The following is a 24,255-nucleotide window of genomic DNA, read 5'->3' as shown; positions in this document are numbered from 1 at the left end:
AAACTCTACAAAAATGAAAAAAAATGTAGATTCATAATGGAACCCAGTACATTTTTTTCAAGGATGTTTTTCCGATATTGTTGTTTCTACCTGGAGAAATCAGGAAGTATTTAGTTTCTTGTGCACAAAATCATCAACACGGATATGAAATTCATTCAGCCAGGTTGATTATTGCACGCCATTCATGTTATTATTCAGGCCTACATTGATATTCCTTGTATGATTCAGTTATTGGATTTGATATAAATTTACATTAACATCCGCCTATTCTTATTTATGCCATAAATTTTATCTGAAATGCTGTACTCTCAGCAAAAAAATTGAGGACGTGAAACATTCCCTCATGTCATACCCATCCATACCTTGTTACTGTAACCAGAGACAACTGAAACAAGTACTCTTATATTTTTTCTATGCTGTAACTGAACGGACAGCCAAGTTTGCACTAGTTCGCGACCCTTCAAATTCTCGTGATAATATTTCAATCTGGTCATATTATGTAATTGTGAACTTGTGCATCAAAGCAAGGCGCAACGCAAGTTTAGTAGAAAGTTCTGTATACCTAGATAATTACTAGCAACGAAACATGTAATGCGGAGAGCCTCCACGTTCGTTTGTCACGACAGCAAATTATAACAAGTGGAATTTATATCTCAGAGCCTCTAAATTATCTGGTGTGCGGCAAATATTTATCACCATTATCATCATCAAGATTGTAGAAGCGCGTTATTCGAATTTACAATTTGTTGAAAGTGAGGGAGAGTGTACTCCTAATTCGAGAGAGGTGCAGAAGAGGCCCCCTGGGAATGTTTGTGGCGCCGAGTTGCTATTTTATTTTATTCCGCCGTCTTATAAATACAAGTTCTAAGGTAAGCCTGGGATCTTCTCGTTTCCGGAAATGCAGGGTTATTCCCGAATGAGCCATTAGGGTGTACACTACTTGAATTTATATGCTTCATTCTCGGCTCCAGCTTTCCATCATTAGGATTGTCATTGAACGCTAAGAACCTGGACTCGATTGCATTTCGCAACATTTTGTTGTAATTGAACTGGAAATTGCAAAACTTTTGTGGAGTTCACTTCAAGATGTTTATTATTAAAGCCACCATATCGCCCACCCCCTTTGTTTTATTTCCATTACTTGTTCAATTTAGGAAGAATGAATCATCTATTGAGTTTCTGAAAATATGAAATTCTGTGTTTTCATAGACCCTAAGAATTTTCAAATTTCAGATTTGTGCGTAATAGTGGTTGGTAAGTTAAATTTTATCAAGTGACCAATGATCATCGCATATAAGATTGCTTATTCAAAATTAATTTATTACAATATTACCGGTTTAATTATAGTGGCGTTTCAAATTATTTGAATAGTCGACATATATTATGAGAATTAGAGCTACATGACCACTACTCATTCTTTCAGAATGAGGAAGCTACTTGCATCGCGAATAAAAATCCAAAAAAATGCTGGAATTAAACTGGAAACTTGAGATTTGAGAATGAATTGAATATCATTTTAATGAAGTAAAGTGAAAACTCAACAAAAATTGATAATATGCATAAAAATGACTTCAATATTGATATCTTTTCAAAAGTGAAGTTTGTTTTGAGGAAATATGAAATAGAAACTCATGAATTTCTATTGCCTCCAGAGTCGTATCAACTTCTACACTATCTTATATCGAACACCTAGTACTAATGCTTAGCACGAGATACATCTTGCCTATTGAACACTATTATTCTATACGATTGAGATTTCATTACACAATGGAATAACAGAATTATTTCAATGTTATCCACACTTCAAGTTGAGTTATTCAAACCATCAATAATATTTACATTGCCATGCAGTGTTGTTAGTCATTCGGATGCATCCGAGGCTCTCTGAAACGATCCCACTCAGTCTCATGAATAGCAAAAGCTTTATAAAGAGTTATCAGATCCAAACTTATTATCGGGAATGGCTGTGGTACTTTGCTTCATTTCGCAGCCTCATGAAGAAGATTGAAAGCATCCAAACTTGGTGACGAGTAACTTGCCGACAGAAACTTTCAGCTGTTCTTATCTTCTTGTCAATTCACTCAGCTTTCTTCTTCGTACAATCGATTATCATAACAAAAAGCATTCTTCCATAGAAAACTATTTTCGAATGAATTTTTTGATTTTGCAGACGATGCCCCTCCTCCCACCCCACTCACCGAATCTGTGGAGGACTCCTACATAACAATGACGTCAGCTCCTCAGCCAATCATATCATGTAAAGATTCTAAAGCTATTTTAGGCATTACTGTTGAAAACGCAATCATCTGTATACTAAAATCAATTGAGGTAAGTGTATTTTTTCTCAAGCAACTAAGGCTAGCTACACACACATCGATTTTGGTCGTTCGATAAGAGATTGTTTGAATTTCTATCGTAGGACCAAAAATTGAAGTAGCTTTCAGACACATCGATTTCATAACGAATTTGAACGTGATCGTGCATTTTTAATGATTCGCATCAGCTGTTTGCCATCTGTTTGCTATGTGGTAGTGCAGCCGATTGAACGTTGGACGTTCAAACAAAATCAGCTTTTCACAAACATTGATTTTTCTAGTGGCGCAATGGAATGAATGGGTGATTACAAACACGTCAATCAACGATTTTTATCGTACGGACGCCGTGTAGCAGCCGTCTCTAGCCTCGACTGTATACGACCACCGTTTAGTGGTCGTGAATATAGTGGCGCATGTGATCAAAGTGGCAACTTCATACGCATCGAATTCTATTCGAACGTCCAGCTCCCACATTTTGCGTTTCCACCATCATCAGAGAAGGAATTTTCAAGGTTATACAGAGTGTTTCAAAAATGCATAACAAATTATTCAAAAAAGATAAAGAACTGTTTACAGTGTTGTTTTGAAGGAAAAAACTTCAAATTTTCATTTTTAATAGCTAGATAGTGCTGAATTGCCTCATAACAAGTGCTAGTAGTAGTTAACCGTAGACTCCTGAGCATATTTTGTAGTCTAGTGGTTTCTAAAGCTGCGTTTACACCAAAGTTATTGACAAAATGCTTATTTTTCCGTCCTTATGGATTCTATTAGATTGAACAGAACTTGACAAACACATATGTTCATCATGTGTACGATAAGTTATGTTCAATCTAATACAATCTATGAGGACAGAGAAATAAACATTTTGTTGATAACTTTGGTGTAAACGCAGCTTTAGAATTCGACATTTTGACTTTGCAAAATTTGTTTTCTACTATCTTCACCTGTATATAAGAAAGCGAAATAGAACTCACTCACTCATCAACAAACTAAGATTCAAAATCCTGAAGTTCAAAGTTGATAGGTATGTTCAGTTGGCCATCTAGCGGAGTACTAAGGACAAATTGCAAAAATATCCCAAAGTTACGACCAAAATGGGCGATATTCCAGTGTTCTATAATTTGTTTTTTTTTTTTGAGAAAAGAAGAATATATAATGTTCATATTTAGTAAGAAATTTCAGATTTGGTATGAAACTGTTATATTAGAAAGTCTTTGAGATAATGCCAAAGATATGCAAAAATCGGAGGTATTTTAGTGTTTTTCAGCGAGTCTCCTAAATTTGTCTGCGTTTACTTAACCGAGAACAAATGATCAGAAAATTGTCAAATTTAGGAACAGGTGTAAAAATTTAAACTTCCGAAGGAATTTGAAGTAGGACGTCAAACATAAGCCCAAAATCTACGTTTTCCAGCGTTTCTTGCCTTTTTCGAGAGTAGGCTGAAAGAAAACTTTCAAGTCACGTACAGTGGTTCAGCTAGGGTCATAAGATTTTGTGATGAGAGAACTCCAATATTTCGTCAAAGATACGTTAAAAATTCGCGTTCCTCCAGCGTTTTTAATCATCTTTCAGTTTTTTCTCTCCTTTTTCAATAATTCATGTCGTTTTATTCTTCAAAAAGTATATTTACAAATTAATAGTGTTACAATAATTTAATGGATATAACCCCTGCGTGGATGATTCGTCTGTGTACAGAGAGGAGTCGAAATAAATCAGATAGTGAAATATAGTGGTTTGAATAAAAGGAATTGTGATAACTACTTGAAGATAGCTCAGGAATCAGACTTGAATATGACCAAAAAAATATATATACATGATTACAGTATGAGCATACAATATTAATAATAGCCAGCTCAACCGCGCTTGAAGGTTTTACTTGACAGTCATAACTTTATTTTATTTTAATGATAATTTCAAACCAGTTGAAATACACTGGTTTGAATGAAAGGAATTGAGATACTTGAAGATAGCATTTTCTCAGCTAGGATATAGAAATTTTATTTTGAGAGGACTCTAATATTTCGCCGGAGATACGCTAGAAAATGTTTAATAATTTTGACGTGTCATATACCGCGGGATCGTTGCTCCCTTAATGCAGTTCAGTAAAGTAAAGTAAAGTAAAGTAATGATTTACATTTTTAGCGTATTTCTATATTATTAACATATTTTTCCATATTTCTTAACACTGACATTACATACTATATAATCATTCGTGATGGTGACGACGCGACAAGTTTATATACTTCCATATGAATATCGCGGATGTCAAATTAAGTAGCACTGGCCTCTGGAGCCTATACTGGAAGCTATTGTAAAGAGATCTGGAATACTTGACGTAGTTTTGCGAAATCACAGCTTTTGATGACTGAGCGTAACCACGAATGCCTGAATGCCTGGAAATCTAGGGTTAAATTGAAAATGAATCTTTTCACTGAAATCCAATGGATGTCAGTTAGATAATGTTGTTGTATACCATCTTGTATTAAGTACAAATTTTATTATTTGCTATTCGTATTCAGTATCAAAAACTGTTGTATTATAGATCATCTATCCTTGGTTTTTCTCATATTCGATCCAGTAAGAGCAGTTGTAATATGTACTTTCGTGTTCTAATGCATTGGAAAGAGTTAAAGTAGATCGTAATGATGAAGTGAAAATGAAATACCAAAATATAAAATACAAAATAAAACGAAATTTTGATAATCGTCACATGGTGCAGTCACTATATAAATTGGTGCTTGCAATCTATATAGTAGTTCTGAATTATTAATTTATTGACCGAGGGAAGTGAGGTCTAAGATTCAAGTCGACGGCTTTGCATTTCTCTTTATGTATATGTTTAAATGTTTATAAATGTTCTGCATTTACGGCGAAACGTGGTAATAGATTTTCATGAATTTGACAGGTATGTTCTTTTTTAAATTGCGCGTCGACCTTCATACGAGGTTTATGGAAATTTTGCATTTCAAGGATAATATATAAGGGAAAGTAGCCTCCTTCATACACCAATAGGAGGGACTTTGCCTTCCTAGGTTTTCAATACAGGCAGCGATTCAATTCAATTCAATATTAGAGTAAAAATCAGACCATAAAATTATTTATCATAAACGAGCTGTCGAGTGGATTATTAATTACATGCAATGGTGCATGCAATTAATATCTGAATGTAACTTGGTGAAAAATCAGCTGTCGTGTGGACTATTAATTGCATTCGATGGGGCATGCAATTGATAACTCGAAATAGCATAGTATTTTATCCAGACTTTTCTCTGCTTTCAATTCGGTAAGCTTTTAATAATAGTAGCATAGTTGTTTACAACAAATTATTGACATTGTCGGTACAACAACCCAAACAGACATTAGTTTTTCACACACCAATATAGTAGATAGGACACGACAGGACAGGACATAATTTACTCTGATTGACAGTATTAGAGGAGGCTGTGGTTATCAACTGCGCGAGGTCTACTGTTCACAGAACTACTAGTTTATTAGAACGTTTTTTAGATCTAAAGAACTGAATGGAACGTCACGTGCGCATGCTCATTACGGTGCTGTCTTGGGATCATATCACTCTATTCGAACGTTCGATAAAAGATCTTAATGAACTTCAAATTCGATGTGTATGAAGTTGCCGCTTTGATCACATGCGCCACTGTATTCACGACCACTGAACGACCACTACACGGCGTCGTGTTTAGTCGAGACAAGAGACGACCACTACACGGCGTCCGTATGATAAAAAATCGTTGATCGATGTGTTTGTAATCACCCATTTATTTCATTGCGCTACCATTGGAATTTGGTCGTTCGATTTTTTATCGAACGACTAAAATCGATGTGTGTGTAGCTAGCCCAACCTTTTGGAATTTGATAATAATATTGTATTGGTATGCCAAATTCATTAAAATTTTAGAGAAGAGCGGTTTCTGGCTAAGTCTGTTGTTCTCTCCCTGTCATAATCGATTGTTTTGTGATAGTTGTATAAATCATTTATGCAATTGATTTTTTTAATATCTCATGAAGATGGAAGTTGTTGAAAACATTAGGTCTGAGGGAATACCAACTGGAGATACTGAATCCTCCTGAATTGTTGTATTACTCTTCAAAATATTCTTCTTATTGCCAGTTGAATAGTTATCTTTACTACTTCTTTTGATAAAATTGTTCTATAACGTACGGTAACCTCCTGGAATATGCTTTAAAGGGTAAGAAAATGACTGTGCTCTTGGATTATATCTCGTAAAGATATATGTCCACTCATATTATCACTCTTCTTTTCATAGTTGTAACATAATTGTGTATGAGTTGAAAATTAGAATGTGTTTGTTAAAAATACGTTTTATCAAGTACTAGAAAGATTCTTCATGAGTCACTATCTTTTATTTAGATGGACATATTTTTGGATTGAGGTTGCATTTATTGAAAAAAGGGTATTGAAGTAATAAATGAAAAGTATCAAGTCAATTGCTCGAACTTCATTCTAACTTGTTTTTACATACGAATTTGTTAACAATTCAATTGAATCCAAATTCCAACCAACTTCCAAGAAACCGCCTAAACTTTTCATCCAGCTTCACATTATTCACAACTTCCATTATTTTAGGTGTTGGATTTCAATAGGCAGAGACTCTAATTACAAACCGTGGCTATCTCTCATTAATTAGCTACCCTAAAAGCAAGAAGATAAAACTCGCTGAGAAATTTATACGAGCCTAAGGTAAAAAGGGGACTACTGTGGAGAGAGATTCATTTGGCTGATTAGTAGTGATGTCTGGTATTAGAACTGCTGAGTTGATAATGCATACTGAAAAAAAGCTCAGACCAGCCTGGCGACTTTGATGCTTTTGAAACCGGAATCTTGTTTTATTTTTATTAAAGAATGATACGAAATGAAAACCATGTATCATAGTACAAAGCTTGTATCATGAGTAAGATTGACAATCATGGCTTGTCGATTTTAGTTGCTGACCTAAATCCTCATTCCTTTTGCAGTGGTATTATGTAAACCTTGTGAGGGAAGAGGAGAAAGCGAGAGAGAGAGAGATCACCTCCAAAGGTCCAGAACAAATTGAGCATTTTGGGTGTGAGTCATTGATTTCTCAATATTCAATGACTACCGGACTACCTAACATTTCTTCATAAAATAAATGTTTCAATCAAATCAATAATTCCTATATTGACTGAATGTATTTAAATAAATAATCATTCCATATAATGTATTCTTATTTTCAATTCATTTACATATCAACTGAAAATTTCATATAAATGTTATTGAAAATTTCAATCGTTGATTGAAAGTTAATTCTTAGATAATTAGATGAATTTTAGAATGGATAGGCAGTACTTTCCTTTGATGTCTAACAAAATCTTTATGCTGGGATCACCAAATCTTAGTGTAGTTTTTTCTAAATACAGCAATGAATCAATAGAGAAACTAAAACATGCTGAAGAAAGCAAGCAAAATTGAAAAACCTATAAATAATAGATTTTCAAACTATTCCAGGACCGAGGAAAACAAAATCATTATAGAAATATCCTACTTACCAAACTTTTTCTGTTGGGAAATGGTTAAAGCTTCGAAATCTTCTTTGATCACTCTGCAAACTTCCATCAACTTTTGGCGACTTCATTCCGGTCCTTGTAGATGTCAAGACTTTTATCCCAAAGAGCAGGTCGGTTGCAAACTGCAGTAATCAACAGCTCCACATCAAACTCGGACATCGCGTAATGACAGGTGTCAAAGTCAAGTCAACAACTGACAAGTCAACAAGTGTCAACTGGAGAAGTGAGTGAGAAAGCCCAGTGCTGCCATAATGCGAAAAGCATAACCATTGTACCAACTATTCTAAATATCGTACTGTATTTCGTGAAGCCATGCTTTGTTAAAGCCAGTTACTCAGAAAGCGTTTTTTTGTTGTTCGATGTTTTGTCGTCCTTATGAATTCTGTTGAAGCAAACATATTGTTATTTAAGAAGTTGTGATGAACCTGTATAAACAATTCATAGAATTCTTAGAATTCATAGGAACGGTAAAAAATCAATTTACGAAAATCGATGTACATGTAACTGGATTTAGAAGATCAATACGATAATGTTCTTTATCACAATTTAATCATAGAAATGTTTAAGTGAAAACGTTGGGCGCAAACCTTCTGCCATGAGGAGACAAATAAATTTATGAAAAGCTTGATAGCTTGAATAGTGATCTGATATTTGTTACACGTTTTTATTCTAAGACATAATATGTCTTAGACTAATTTTTAATGTTTCTTCAATCGGCAGGAAAACTTTGGTTTTTCAAAGTTATCTTACTCCCTTATTTTGGGGTATTTTCAGAAATCAAGATAAATAACCTACCAAATTCCTACACGAATACAGTGTAAGTTGTATTATAATAGCTAGAGTACTTACGTACTGTATAGTACAGTACCTGTTCGTTTTTACCGTATAATTATATGATAATAGAAAGCTTTATTAAAAACAGCCATAACTTCCTTGTTTTCGGATATTTTCGAAAACGGGACTTATGCTTTAAAGAATTTGGGGTCGCTGAATCCAAATCCGAAATCAGAAATCTTCTATCTATATTTTTAAGGAAGTTAGACTTTGAGAAAAAAGTGATGAGTCATACTTTTCGCAAAAAACGGCGGCGTAGTTGTTAGATCTTGCCTCTGCTTGCCTCGAGGGGAAAAGACGTGACAAAACGAGGTTCCTGGATAGGAGTCACCATGTGAAAGACACGATTTGACTCAATGTACTTCGACAAAAAAACGAGAACACTGTTCAGTGTTCAAGTTGCACGTCTCCTATCGTGTGAAAGAGGCCTTAGGCCAGTTTCACACGGCAGAGACCTCGCTCCTGGAATATCATATTACGGAAGATCATATTTCATATTTTGCAGCTCTCCTGTACTTTCACATGGGGATCTTACGAATAAGCCGACAGATCTAACAACTACGCCGCCGTTTGCTCAAAGTATGACTCATCACTTTTTCTCAAAGTCTAACTTCCTTAAAAATATAGATAGAAGATTTCTGATTTCGGATTTGGATTCAGCGACCCCAAATTCTTTAAAGCGTAAGTCCCATTTTCAAAATACCCGAAAACAAGGGAGTTATAGCTGTTTTTAATATAGCTTTCCATTATCATATGATTATATAGTACGTACTAAGATAATAATACTCCTGCCTCACAAAGGGACAGGCAAAGGTTTTAAGAAGTTTTTGAACACCTGAGAAGTTTATACATAAACATTTTTAATTTTTAAAAGTTCTAGTTTTCCAAAAAATATTGAACTATGAAAAGATGAATCCAAATATGAAATCATAAATCATCTCCACTCATCACCCAATAAAATAGGAGGAAAAGGAATGTTGTACAGTAAAATTCACTGAATTTCAATTGTCATTCAACAATCCAATTTATCAGGTTCAAATCGTTGAATATCACTTTAAATTCCCAGCAATTATTGACTATTTCTTTTTACAATCAGAAAAATCTATTATGAACATACAGTATAAACATTGTGCTGATCTGAATCGATCTATGGTAATAATAGGAATTGAAAGAATAGAAAATGTCATGGCATTCCAAGTAGTGATGTCTGTGTATTAGAACTGCTGAGTTGATAATGCATACTGAAAAAAAGTCATGAATAGCTCAGACCAGCCTGGCCTGTGATGAACCTGTATAAACAATTCATAGAATTCTTAGAATTCATAGGAACGGTAAAAAAATCAATTTTACGAAAATCGATGTACATGTAACTGGATTTAGAAGATCAATACGATAATGTTCTCTATCACAATTTAATCATAGAAATGTTTAAGTGAAAACGTTGGGCGCAAACCTTCTGCCATGAGGAGACAAATAAATTTATGAAAAGCTTGATAGCTTGAATAGTGATCTGATATTTGTTACACGTTTTTATTCTAAGACATAATATGTCTTAGACTAATTTTTAATGTTTCTTCAATCGGCAGGAAAACTTTGGTTTTTCAAAGTTATCTTACTCCCTTATTTTGGGGTATTTTCAGAAATCAAGATAAATAACCTACCAAATTTCCTACACGAATACAGTGTAAGTTGTATTATAATAGCTACAGTACTTACGTACTGTATAGTACAGTACCTGTTCGTTTTTACCGTATAATTATATGATAATAGAAAGCTTTATTAAAAACAGCCATAACTTCCTTGTTTTCGGATATTTTCGAAAACGGGACTTACGCTTTAAAGAATTTGGGGTCGCTGAATCCAAATCCGAAATCAGAAATCTTCTATCTATATTTTTAAGGAAGTTAGACTTTGAGAAAAAGTGATGAGTCATCCTTTGAGCAAACGTCGGCGCGTAGTTGTTAGATCTTGCCTCTGCTTGCCTCGAGGGGAAAAGACGTGACAAAACGAGGTTCCTGGATAGGAGTCACCATGTGAAAGACACGATTTGACTCAATGTACTTCGTCAAAGATACGTTAAAAATTCGCGTTCCTCCAGCGTTTTTAATCATCTTTCAGTTTTTTCTCTCCTTTTTCAATAATTCATGTCGTTTTATTCTTCAAAAAGTATATTTACAAATTAATAGTGTTACAATAATTTAATGGATATAACCCCTGCGTGGATGATTCGTCTGTGTACAGAGAGGAGTCGAAATAAATCAGATAGTGAAATATAGTGGTTTGAATAAAAGGAATTGTGATAACTACTTGAAGATAGCTCAGGAATCAGACTTGAATATGACCAAAAAAATATATATACATGATTACAGTATGAGCATACAATATTAATAATAGCCAGCTCAACCGCGCTTGAAGGTTTTACTTGACAGTCATAACTTTATTTTATTTTAATGATAATTTCAAACCAGTTGAAATACACTGGTTTGAATGAAAGGAATTGAGATACTTGAAGATAGCATTTTCTCAGCTAGGATATAGAAATTTTATTTTGAGAGGACTCTAATATTTCGCCGGAGATACGCTAGAAAATGTTTAATAATTTTGACGTGTCATATACCGCGGGATCGTTGCTCCCTTAATGCAGTTCAGTAAAGTAAAGTAAAGTAATGATTTACATTTTCAGCGTATTTCTATATTATTAACATATTTTTCCATATTTCTTAACACTGACGTTACATACTATATAATCATTCGTGATGGTGACGACGCGACAAGTTTATTATACTTCCATATGAATATCGCGGATGTCAAATTAAGTAGCACTGGCCTCTGGAGCCTATACTGGAAGCTATTGTAAAGAGATCTGGAATACTTGACGTAGTTTTGCGAAATCACAGCTTTTGATGACTGAGCGTAACCACGAATGCCTGAATGCCTGGAAATCTAGGGTTAAATTGAAAATGAATCTTTTCACTGAAATCCAATGGATGTCAGTTAGATAATGTTGTTGTATACCATCTTGTATTAAGTACAAATTTTATTATTTGCTATTCGTATTTAGTATCAAAAACTGTTGTATTCTAGATCATCTATCCTTGGTTTTTCTCATATTCGATTCAGTAAGAGCAGTTGTAATATGTACTTTCGTGTTCTAATGCATTGGAAAGAGTTAAAGTAGATCGTAATGATGAAGTGAAAATGAAATACCAAAATATAAAATACAAAATAAAACGAAATTTTGATAATCGTCACATGGTGCAGTCACTATATAAATTGGTGCTTGCAATCTATATAGTAGTTCTGAATTATTAATTTATTGACCGAGGGAAGTGAGGTCTAAGATTCAAGTCGACGGCTTTGCATTTCTCTTTATGTATATGTTTAAATGTTTATAAATGTTCTGCATTTACGGCGAAACGTGGTAATAGATTTTCATGAATTTGACAGGTATGTTCTTTTTTAAATTGCGCGTCGACCTTCATACGAGGTTTATGGAAATTTTGCATTTCAAGGATAATATATAAGGGAAAGTAGCCTCCTTCATACACCAATAGGAGGGACTTTGCCTTCCTAGGTTTTCAATACAGGCAGCGATTCAATTCAATTCAATATTAGAGTAAAAATCAGACCATAAAATTATTTATCATAAACGAGCTGTCGAGTGGATTATTAATTACATGCAATGGTGCATGCAATTAATATCTGAATGTAACTTGGTGAAAAATCAGCTGTCGTGTGGACTATTAATTGCATTCGATGGGGCATGCAATTGATAACTCGAAATAGCATAGTATTTTATCCAGACTTTTCTCTGCTTTCAATTCGGTAAGCTTTTAATAATAGTAGCATAGTTGTTTACAACAAATTATTGACATTGTCGGTACAACAACCCAAACAGACATTAGTTTTTCACACACCAATATAGTAGATAGGACACGACAGGACAGGACATAATTTACTCTGATTGACAGTATTAGAGGAGGCTGTGGTTATCAACTGCGCGAGGTCTACTGTTCACAGAACTACTAGTTTATTAGAACGTTTTTTAGATCTAAAGAACTGAATGGAACGTCACGTGCGCATGCTCATTACGGTGCTGTCTTGGGATCATATCACTCTATTCGAACGTTCGATAAAAGATCTTAATGAACTTCAAATTCGATGTGTATGAAGTTGCCGCTTTGATCACATGCGCCACTGTATTCACGACCACTGAACGACCACTACACGGCGTCGTGTTTAGTCGAGACAAGAGACGACCACTACACGGCGTCCGTATGATAAAAAATCGTTGATCGATGTGTTTGTAATCACCCATTTATTTCATTGCGCTACCATTGGAATTTGGTCGTTCGATTTTTTATCGAACGACTAAAATCGATGTGTGTGTAGCTAGCCCAACCTTTTGGAATTTGATAATAATATTGTATTGGTATGCCAAATTCATTAAAATTTTAGAGAAGAGCGGTTTCTGGCTAAGTCTGTTGTTCTCTCCCTGTCATAATCGATTGTTTTGTGATAGTTGTATAAATCATTTATGCAATTGATTTTTTTAATATCTCATGAAGATGGAAGTTGTTGAAAACATTAGGTCTGAGGGAATACCAACTGGAGATACTGAATCCTCCTGAATTGTTGTATTACTCTTCAAAATATTCTTCTTATTGCCAGTTGAATAGTTATCTTTACTACTTCTTTTGATAAAATTGTTCTATAACGTACGGTAACCTCCTGGAATATGCTTTAAAGGGTAAGAAAATGACTGTGCTCTTGGATTATATCTCGTAAAGATATATGTCCACTCATATTATCACTCTTCTTTTCATAGTTGTAACATAATTGTGTATGAGTTGAAAATTAGAATGTGTTTGTTAAAAATACGTTTTATCAAGTACTAGAAAGATTCTTCATGAGTCACTATCTTTTATTTAGATGGACATATTTTGGATTGAGGTTGCATTTATTGAAAAAAGGGTATTGAAGTAATAAATGAAAAGTATCAAGTCAATTGCTCGAACTTCATTCTAACTTGTTTTTACATACGAATTTGTTAACAATTCAATTGAATCCAAATTCCAACCAACTTCCAAGAAACCGCCTAAACTTTTCATCCAGCTTCACATTATTCACAACTTCCATTATTTTAGGTGTTGGATTTCAATAGGCAGAGACTCTAATTACAAACCGTGGCTATCTCTCATTAATTAGCTACCCTAAAAGCAAGAAGATAAAACTCGCTGAGAAATTTATACGAGCCTAAGGTAAAAAGGGGACTACTGTGGAGAGAGATTCATTTGGCTGATTATTATTCATGTCTACTATCATGAAATGTATCGTTTTGAGTTTTATATTTTTTTGACAGGGCACGCTGACTCAAGGAGTGTCGACGAGTGAGAATTCAACACTGCAATGGGTTCTCAGCGGCTATGCCTACAGTCATATATCACGAGAAAGTGAGTTTTATTATTGCATTTTATATTAAACGTAACGTTAAGCGTGCTGCAATAAAACACGTCACACACAGAGCACCAGAGCACCAGCGCCATGACTACGGTTCACATCACCAATATAATAATATTTTGTTCGGTGCGCTTCGTCCCCATGAATTAAATTCGTTTATACCTGTGCTGTTTTGCTATTGTGTTGGCTGCTCTGTTGCCTTTTCAAATGTCATCTCATCGCTATTCTATTCCCGCCGCCAAATTGACTTTGTCTCTTCACAAGTCCTGAATAAACAAACAACTGATACAAACTGGTCAAATGTAAATGAAAAATTAGTAGTTGATAGCAGGAATTCACTTGTTGAATTAACAACCGGGCGATGTATTATGTGACTCAGTAACACTTTTATCAATATTCATCATTTTTGTGACAGTACTGTGTACATGACATGATGATTTACAGTGTCAGTGTTATATTTTCATTTCAATGAGATATTACATTTCATGTCTGTGAGCTAATAAAAAGTAGATAGCTGTAACAGAACTATGATACCGGCATACCGCAGATATCTCTCATGGAGCTGTGATAGTGTGACACAAACTCCATAATACAATCATTTTCAACCTGATGTAGCTCAATACATCACAATACTGTTGTCGGAAAAAAGTGTATTTTTTAGATTTAACTGCACCTTAGTAAACAACTTCAATCAATCTCACCAAAATTAACATTTTAGACTATTTAAAATCTTTAATCAGGGTTTGATTATTATCAATTGCTCCTCTGAATTTTTTGTTTCCATTTCCCTTCTTCCAATAACGACGATCGAGTGAATAATGAAAATAAATAAGCAATATATCATTATGTAATAATCAATTGAACTGGACCACAAGCTTTGAATAATATATCGATAGATATGAAACTCTGGATCACTTCTATGACGAATTAATTAGTTCGGTCCTTCACTAGTATCCCTAAGAATGCTAAGCAATGGCTGCTGTAATAATAAATCAAAATCCTGCTGCAAGATGAAGTTGTGAAATTAATTTCTTGATGCGGATTAAGACGAGCGCACCGGTGTGCATGCGATACTCCATATCAGCAGGAATCCACAATCTTGTTTCTTATTAAAAGTTCATTCAACATTCTGGTTTGCCATGCCTACTTCACAAGAGTAATATTGGAACCACGCTCCAGAAAACTCCATTTGTTGAGCAAATATTGTTATTCTAAATTTGTTCGTCAGACGCTCTTCCTACTCAAGTTTATAAAATTTGAATTTGCTCTCGGTTCCTTCTTTCTCCTGTTTTAAACGGCTGTCCACACTCATTATGTATTCTGGCAGCAGCAACTGCTTTATTGTTGATCTTGCACTGTTGCTACTGCTGCTCAAGTCGTAAAGTTCTCCGGCTAATGATAAATTCATTATCGCTAGCTGACAGAAATCCGAAACTACCGAACAACTTCTCGAATGGTATTATCGATCTAAGCTTCTTTCGTCGATACAGAGTTGAACATATCAGTGGATACTAGTTTTTATAATTATTTAAGAATTTTAATAAGTATCAATGATAATCTATTTTTGGTGCTGATTGCAAGACATTATCGTTGAAGAATCGGAATTTCCAAGTAATTGTAGTACTGGAAAGAGGGAGAAATTTCCAATAAGATTCATATTAATTTGATATCTTGTGCGACAGTGCGACGTTTTTGAACTTTTCATGAGCATTCAACTTTTTGAAATTTTCATTTGAATTCTATGAGAGTACTTTTTCAACTTTGGGCGCAAAAACAGTTCAAAAACGTCGAACAAAGAAACAAATTATATGAATCTTATTGGAAATGTTTTCTTATTTCCAACCATATTCTTAGAATTAGATGTTGACTGATACCAGTTATTGACGTTTTTCAAAAATATCGAAGAATCAGCATTTATCTTGAAAACGAAGGTCGATATAAGAAAATGTTATTAGACATTCTATGTTGAAAATTTCATGTACAATCTATGATGTTCGGGTGTTACACTTTTCATGAGACAACCTGTGTATACAATATGGAACTGTTTGAAGAGTTGTGTGTTCAGACGCCGAGTTGTTGCTCATGATGGCTCGGTTCGCAGACCAGCAGCAGCAGCAAGCGACGTGCGACCGACGGCTAATGGACGCGGCATCGACGGGCTTCGTGCAGAGCTTCCTGTCGTGCTTCCCGGCCGTCCTAAGCCCGGTGGTTGTGGTGCGGCTGCTGCTGCATCGGCTGCTGACCACTGCAGCCCATCTGCAGCGCTGGAAGAGCTGTGCGTCACGAAGCAGCTTTGCATCGGCCACTGCCGGACATGACGCGCCGCCACGTAGTCCCCGCTCACGCGCCTCCTCAACCGACACCGAGCCCGGCTCCACGCTGCGTAAACGCCGCAAGGTAACTGTCTTCAATTAATAATGATAGTGAAAAATGTAGTTCTATTTTGGCGAAATAAAGATTTTAATTTTGTTAATTCTAGATGTTCATTTTCAACATAACAATCGTTATAATAATGTTCAAGATGAACTGAATATTAGTATTTGCTTCCCACTTTGTAAGTTGACTGGAAAAAATTGTGTAGAAAATATAACAAAATATTTATTGTTACGCTAGTAGCAATTCTACTTATCAGTAGAAACTTTTCCATGAAAAATCCATGAAACCATTTTAAGACCTTTATTTACAAAGGACTCTGAATCGTGGACTTCAACTAAGCAAGACAATCACAATTTGCATGTATTTGATCAAAAGGTGCTTAGAAAGTGTATGGCCCAGTTAAAAAGGAGAAGTGGAGAAGGGGAACTAATGCTGAACTTGAAGTATTATTTGATTAATTGATTAGAGACCTCATTATCTCATTATAGTACGATTTATAAAGGCACAAAATATGGGATAGTCCGGACATGATTACATGATGAATGAAAACAGAATGACAAAAATAGTGTGTGTTGAGGAACTTCACTCAAAAGGGAAAAGGGTCAGACCGAGAATAAGATTGGAAGATGAGGAAAGAATGATTTAATAAAGATTGATCAAAGAGGATGATGAAGATTGATTGAAGACAAAGAGGCTTGGATGGTTGTTGTGGAGGAAGTCACTGGGTATTATACTTTGTATCACTGGGTATTATAAAGGAAGGAAAAGTTATAGAGACTTATGGTGGTATGGAGTAAGCCACTGGGTTACTCCCTCACTCGCTGAGTAAGGTGAATATTGTACACAATTCATAATTTCAATGTTTTCCTTTCTATTCAAATAATGTAGCAATATTTTTTATGTAAATGCTGAATGTGGTAGTCCTTTTATGTGATCTGGACTGTATTGTTGTTCAATTCCATCATTGCCTGTTGAATTTGCTGATGACGTGCTAACTGAATTGGAAAATAGTTTCTATATGTTTCACCATTTGTCTATTTATTGTTTTCTGTGACAATTTCCTAATGTTGTATTCTATCTAATTCATATGGTCAAGTTCATATAGAATACTTATAATTGTAAATTGGCGAAAGCATCTTTTGAGACAGTAGGAGCCGAAGAATGACGGTGTGTTTGTTATGTGTGTGTTGATGGTGCCGGAACAGGTGAACCTTACGGTCGACTGCTCCGGGTGGGGCGGTTCAGAGGCGGGCAGCGTGGACGAAACGGCGGCGGCTGCGGCGACAGTCGCTGCGACTGTTGCAGCGCGACACCCGCGAGGCAGCATGCGACCCGGCCGCGACAGCATCAGCAGCGCCTCAGGCCTTGGACTCGAGCCGGCCATGCAGGCCATTTTCGCCTTTTCGCACATCCTCAGACCCGCCCAGTCCAGGGACAGTCTGCACAGTGTCACCAGCAGTGATGGACGACACAGTCCTGGCAGTCAGTATCTTATGATTCATTCATTCATTTCTCTCATTAATTTTATTTATCTTTTAATTCATCCTCATTTATACCTTTATGGACAACACAGTAGTATAGTGGCAGTCAGTATAAATATTATATCATTATTTATTCATTCATTCATTTATACCTTTATCCATTAATTTCTGTATAATATATATTTATTTATTCATCCATTTGTTTACTCATCTAGGTATTTATTAGATTTGAAATTTCATGTCAATGTCATTGACTATGTAATAATTATTTTTCTGGATGAAGTGAATAACATCAATATTAGTTCATTCATTCAAAAACTTCAACAATACAGAGTCAGAGAATCTAGATATACGAACCTCTATATAAGCTACAATGCAATGATTCCTATGAATCAGGTTTGATCAGTTCGATTTATTGTTGAAGAGATTCAATATTTGTTGCAGTCCTTGTAAGCGAATAAAGAAAGCTATGACAAATCTGTGTAAGGAGACTGCATCATAATCTTAACTGTTCAGATAAAATGTAACTCATTCATATTTCCTCCATTCATATGTCCCTGTTTCAAGAAGTTCAGTGACTCAATTATTGAGACAAATTTCCCCCCCCCCCTTATGTGAACAAATAGATCTGATTTGGACTGTTAAGGCAATTAATCTAATACAGATTGAATCTGGAACAAAGAACGCAATTTTGATACAAATAAATAGGAATACAAAATTCAAATTCAGTTTATTCGCTGAAAAATACAATCTAAAATTCAATACAAAAGATGTGGCTTATTATTGAATATAGCCAATCATTCTATAATAAAATATAGCCAAATACTCTATTATTAAATATAGCCTATTATGTGGCCAATTATTCATCATAATTGTATTTGTCTATTACGACCGGAGATTTGTTGCAAATTGTTGAGAATGAATTTAGTGAATGTTTGTTGCAGACTCGCCACCTGGCCTTCTACCACTTCATGCCTTCAACCTGTTGCACCACAAGCCTCGTGGGTCGTTCAGGTTTTCCAGTTTACGTCATAGCAATAAGCAACGCTCCAAATCTCACGCCAATATCACCAAGGTTGGTAGTACCACAGTCCATTGCCACTTTATTAATTGATATTGAAATATTAGGAGAAAAATATTTATCATTGGCCAATTCACTTGATGTATAGTAGATAATATACTTTTGATGGTCATGATACTGAGTCGGATTGTGAATAATTATTGATTATCAGAAGTACACATTTGAAAAAAGTACAGATTCAATTTATGATTAATATTTCTCGAATAATTCCAAAGAAAAATTGAATTCATATTTCTAGTTTGACTTCAACAATGGATTTGAAACAGCGTGTTCGGTTTCTGTAAAATATGCATCAAGTATAATTTCATATTTCATTGAATTTTCACGTACAGTACAAAGAAAGATTTGGCAAATTACATAGAGAGAAATGATTCCGAGTATCTATGTTATCAGAGTTTGTAAAGAAGAAGAATCGTCCTACTAAATAGAATTGAATGCTGTTGAATTCGTGGGACTTTCTATAGTATCATATTATTCCATTTCTAGCATGTCTCAAGTTTAAACTTCAGTAGTAAGTACAATGGAAATCATGCAAAGTATCTATATATATAAAAGCGAAATGGCACTCACTCACTGACTGACTGACTGACTCACTCACTCACTCACTCACTCACTCGCAGAACTAAAAATCTACCGGACCAAAAACGTTCAAGTTAGGTAGGTATGTTCAGTTGGCCCTTTAGAAGCGCAATAAGAAATCTTTTGGCAATATTTTAACTCTAAGGGTGGCTTTTGAGGGTTTAAAGTTCGTCTTTTAGCATGTATATTCTTCTTATTCTCTTAATTATAATTGAAAAATTTCCATACCATATGTTAATATAGAACTATAATCTAGAGAGAGTACCTCTTCGAAACAGTTGTTAACTGGTAACTAAATTAATAATTTTGGCAGGTTGGCATTGAGTTGAGTTGACTTTGTTAGGTTGGTACCAAGTGGAAGATTGAAATGCATTTATCGCGGAAAAATTGATTGGGCACTGCTACTTCAAACAGAGCTATTCCTGGGAATATTATATTACTAGCCGTCAGGCTCACTTCGCTCGCCATATCCGTTTAGCCAGACGTTTAGTCTGGACCCCCGACTGTAGATGATGGCGTTGGTGATGTTTCCTGCTGTTTCCCGGTGCCTCCTGATGCTCGCGAAAAATATTTATTAATACTCTTCTTGCTCATACCAAATAACTGATGCCAATTATACGATTTAATCGAATGAAATTGAATGGAGGTTAGAAACACAAAATTCTAAAGCCATTCAACAACGAAAACAACAAACTGATAAGCCTATCGGAGCAACAGCAAAACACGTCCGTTCACTTCGGCTGTCACTACTACCCCCGACTGGATCGTGCTCAAATGCTCTAATGAAAAAATGCAGGCGAGCGAAGCGAGCCTGCTGATCTCATTCTTGGACGATCTAGTCGGGGGTCCAGGGGGCGGAGCCCCCTGGCTAGACGGATATGGCGAGGAAGCGAGCCTGACGGCTAGTTATACATAAAATGAGATATAAGATAATACTCGAACCTCCAGTTGACCAAATATCAATGTTGTCAGATTCTTTGAAATTCAGACTTTCCCATACAAGATTTATTTCTACTTAGGCTTGCATGAGAAAGTTACAGTTTCACCACACAACTTTGCAACGCTGATATTTAGTCAATTGGAAGCAAAGCTGCTCCAGTCATTTCAATTCTTACTATACTCTACAAATCAGTCTATATTTTCTGTCCTCTGTCCTCTATATCTGAGTTTTTGTCATGGAGTTTTATCATACTTTCAAATATTGTCAAAATCGAAATAAAAATTAAAAACTAATTTAAATATATTGTCTAATTGAATGGGTTTGTAACTTTACAAGCCTATGTAGGAGAATCAATCAATCAATAAATAAAAACGGATCACAAAAGAGAACAAAAAAAATAAGAATACAATCAAAATCCAAATTTCTTATAAGAATACAAAAAACAGGAAGGGAGAATAAATTCGATTTGAGAATGCTTAATCGATAACGCCAGAAGTCTTGTGTCTCAAATGTCACATGAGAAGGTATGAATTTCACACAATATGAAAAGCTGATATTTCTTCGATATCATTGATTTTCTGTACCTTTATGGATAATTTGTGAACTGTGTGACGTTTCACTTGGAACAAACGATACAACGAATGAGTTTCAGTGCTGGTTGCAGGTGCTGCATCACAACGGCGCTAAGGAGACGCCCGAGCAGGAGATCCTCGCCTTCCAGAAGCAGCTGCAGAATCTGCCCGACTTCGACTCGCCCGAACACCCGTCCGGCCACAGCTCCGACCCTGCAGCGGCCGCCGCCGAGTTCCTGGCGGGTCGCGTCCACCTGCGGCCGCGGTCACGGTCGATGCCGCGCGTCACCTACGAGTCGTCGCGGTTCCTCACGCTGCCTGAAGCGCCCTGCGGTGGGTCACTGCGGCTGCCGCGTGGTCGCTCGGCCGGCACGCTCGGCTTTCCTGCCGCCGATATACTTCCATGCGGTAAGCATACTTTTCAAAAAATCAAATTCAAAGTCAAGCCATACAAAATTATGTAGTAATAGAGTATTTCATTTCAATAGGCTACTTGATTTGTTAATAAATAAATAAATAATTTCATAGTACCCTTTTTCAAATCATTTTGTATGTAATAGCTTGAAAGCCGAAAGCTGTTGTTTTTTATATACGTTTTCATATAAAAAAGTTTTGAAAAAGGGTAATATGAAACTATTTCTTTATTAATTATGTGATAATACTTTCTTCGTAAAACAACATGGAACGATGCCTATGGTCTTCACACTGAATGAATGGTTGGCCTCTATGAAGGGAAAGATTTGGTTTAAGGAATCAGACAGTAATAAAGGAAAACAACATTCTGAAGTGAGCAATCATAGATATGATTAGCTCCATACTGGAGACATGGCTCTCAGTGTGCCTCTATTTCACAAACTCAACATACCTGTCAAATTTTATTTGTGTCCAGTCGATTTTTAATTCTGTTGGGACTGAGTGTGTGTGTCATTTCGTTCTTATACGGTCTAGATGATTACTGGAAAAAACAATAAGAATATATGATTTTTTCTCGGACGATGTCCACATGAGCTTTCAAGTGGGTAATGGGAAGTGCATAAGTGATTTGATGACATGATCAAACGTCTATGCCTTCCAGTTCCAGTTGGATTCGTAAGCAAGACCATGTAACTGGTAGACTGAAAGTGTGCAACGCCCGCCTTGGGTTGGTCGTCTCGGGAGGAGAATTGCCACCTCTCACGCCACTGTATTTATCAAATCAATTTGAATGGAATATATCTTTTTGTAATCAGATAAAATATCAGTTTTATTCGAGAAATTGAAAAAATATATTACATACTTATAAAAACGGAAATATAGAAACACTGATTTTATTGCCAATTCCACTTCATCATTTTATTCACTTGATTCAAACTTCAGATTCGTCTACAAATCAAGAAAAGATTCACAGTATCAACTTAATACAACATTTTTGTTTTTATTTGAAATCATTTACAATTGAGATCAAAAAGTAATAATTTGATGTTGCATTGATGACAGGTCCGGCAGCGATAATCAACAACGCAAGTCCCGTGGGCACGCCGGTGGAGGAGCGGCGGGTGTCGAGTGGAGGGGTCGTTGGAGGGGTGATGCCCCCCTGCGCCCCCAACAGCCGGCGCAGCTCTCTTTCCCCTTCTGACCGCACCACGCGACGCCGCGACTCACCTGCATGTCTACAGATGGAGATACCACCCTGGCATCGATGTATCCTCAACTTTATTGAGGTAATTATCGAATTCTGTTCTCATTTCATAGAGACATGGCTGAACTTGAACTGTTTCCAATCACTGACTGTTAGAAAACCAATATTATCAATTTCATTAAATACTTTGAACTATAAATTTCATTTTAAACACTGAACAGGCTGAATTTGAGTTATTATCTTACCCTGATTAATTTCAAGCTGATTTCACGACTCAAACTGACTCACAAGGAATCTCCTTTTGCCGGCGTTTTTGTCTCACCTACTGCAGTAGGTGAACATATTCTGCAGGAGCACCGTGTAATAATTATAGACAATAGTTACTGTTTGTAGGATTATTATATTGCCAGTTTCCTGGAATTCATAGCAAGAAGCTTTCCCCGATCAAAACTGTTGTATTCCTAAATATTGGAGAATAGTTCAAGTGCTGGTCAAATACAATGATAGTATTTAGCTGAAAATTATCCAAAACAATATAAGAACATGGAATAAGCTTACCCTTTTATTTAGTACCTTTTAAACAACTAGTTTCGGCCTTTGGTCATTTTCAATTTTGAAAATTTGAAGTATCCTTTTATTTAAAACATTTCAACAACTATTTTCGGCCTTTGGCCATTTTCAAGTTAACAAATTTTTAAACTTTTGCCATTTTCAAGTTTAAATTTTTTAATTGAAAATGGCCAAAGACCGAAACTAGTTGTCTATTTTAAATAGGAGGGTACTTCATATTTTTATATTGTTTTTAATAATTTTTATAGAAGTAGCCCATACAAGGGCCAAGTGATTTTCATACAACTGCAGTATAAGACTATCCTTGGGCCAAATATAGGCTACAGGTTTTCAACCATAGATTTGAAGCTCAAAACCTGGATATTAATGAGTTCAAATCAACATAATTCATGGCTAAGGAACGAATGGTGAACTGATTTCAATAATGTTCTGGCTTCTGTTTGTTGAGAAGCCCTAATGTTTGTCCACCTCGCCACATAATCAAATATCCTTGATGTTTGAGGATCGGTTGGCTGGCAGGACCTCACACAATTCTTTACTTCTTGCAGGCCTTTTACAGTACCTTTTTAATAAATGATTGACCCAATAAAAATCATATTTGCTGGAGTACTTCGCCAAAATGAACAAAAAGTTTATCAATAGGAAGGGAAAATTCCAAAATTTCTTTGATAATAATATCAACCATTGAGACCAGACGGTCTGCTCATTCCGTCAGCTGCTGGTTATCTATCGAACCCGGCGACCACTTCTCTGCAAATTGGTATTAAGATGTTTCTTTTCGGACAAACATTTCAGTAAATATGCATCTTTAAAGATTGGTCCATCATTTAGAATAACACTATGATTTATAGCATTTTTCACACC

The 24,255-nt window shown here is 35.6% G+C and overlaps 1 protein-coding gene across 1 annotated transcript in view; it reads left to right on the top strand.

Moving 5' to 3' along the window:
• The window catches only part of LOC111050143, a 565,154-nt gene that overhangs the window by 335,354 nt on the left and 205,545 nt on the right, over positions 1 to 24,255 (top strand). Inside the window, exons 19-25 of the mRNA XM_039426978.1 lie at positions 2,171 to 2,328; positions 14,077 to 14,167; positions 16,276 to 16,571; positions 17,741 to 18,032; positions 18,976 to 19,106; positions 21,284 to 21,611; positions 22,680 to 22,903. Of these exons, the coding sequence (XP_039282912.1) occupies positions 2,171 to 2,328; positions 14,077 to 14,167; positions 16,276 to 16,571; positions 17,741 to 18,032; positions 18,976 to 19,106; positions 21,284 to 21,611; positions 22,680 to 22,903 (1,520 nt within the window). The remainder of the gene's footprint in view (positions 1 to 2,170; positions 2,329 to 14,076; positions 14,168 to 16,275; positions 16,572 to 17,740; positions 18,033 to 18,975; positions 19,107 to 21,283; positions 21,612 to 22,679; positions 22,904 to 24,255) is intronic.

The sequence above is a fragment of the Nilaparvata lugens genome, chromosome 4 (genome assembly GCF_014356525.2).
Source record: "Nilaparvata lugens isolate BPH chromosome 4, ASM1435652v1, whole genome shotgun sequence".
Classification (NCBI taxonomy): domain Eukaryota; kingdom Metazoa; phylum Arthropoda; class Insecta; order Hemiptera; family Delphacidae; genus Nilaparvata; species Nilaparvata lugens.
This window is presented reverse-complemented; position numbering and strand designations above follow the sequence as displayed.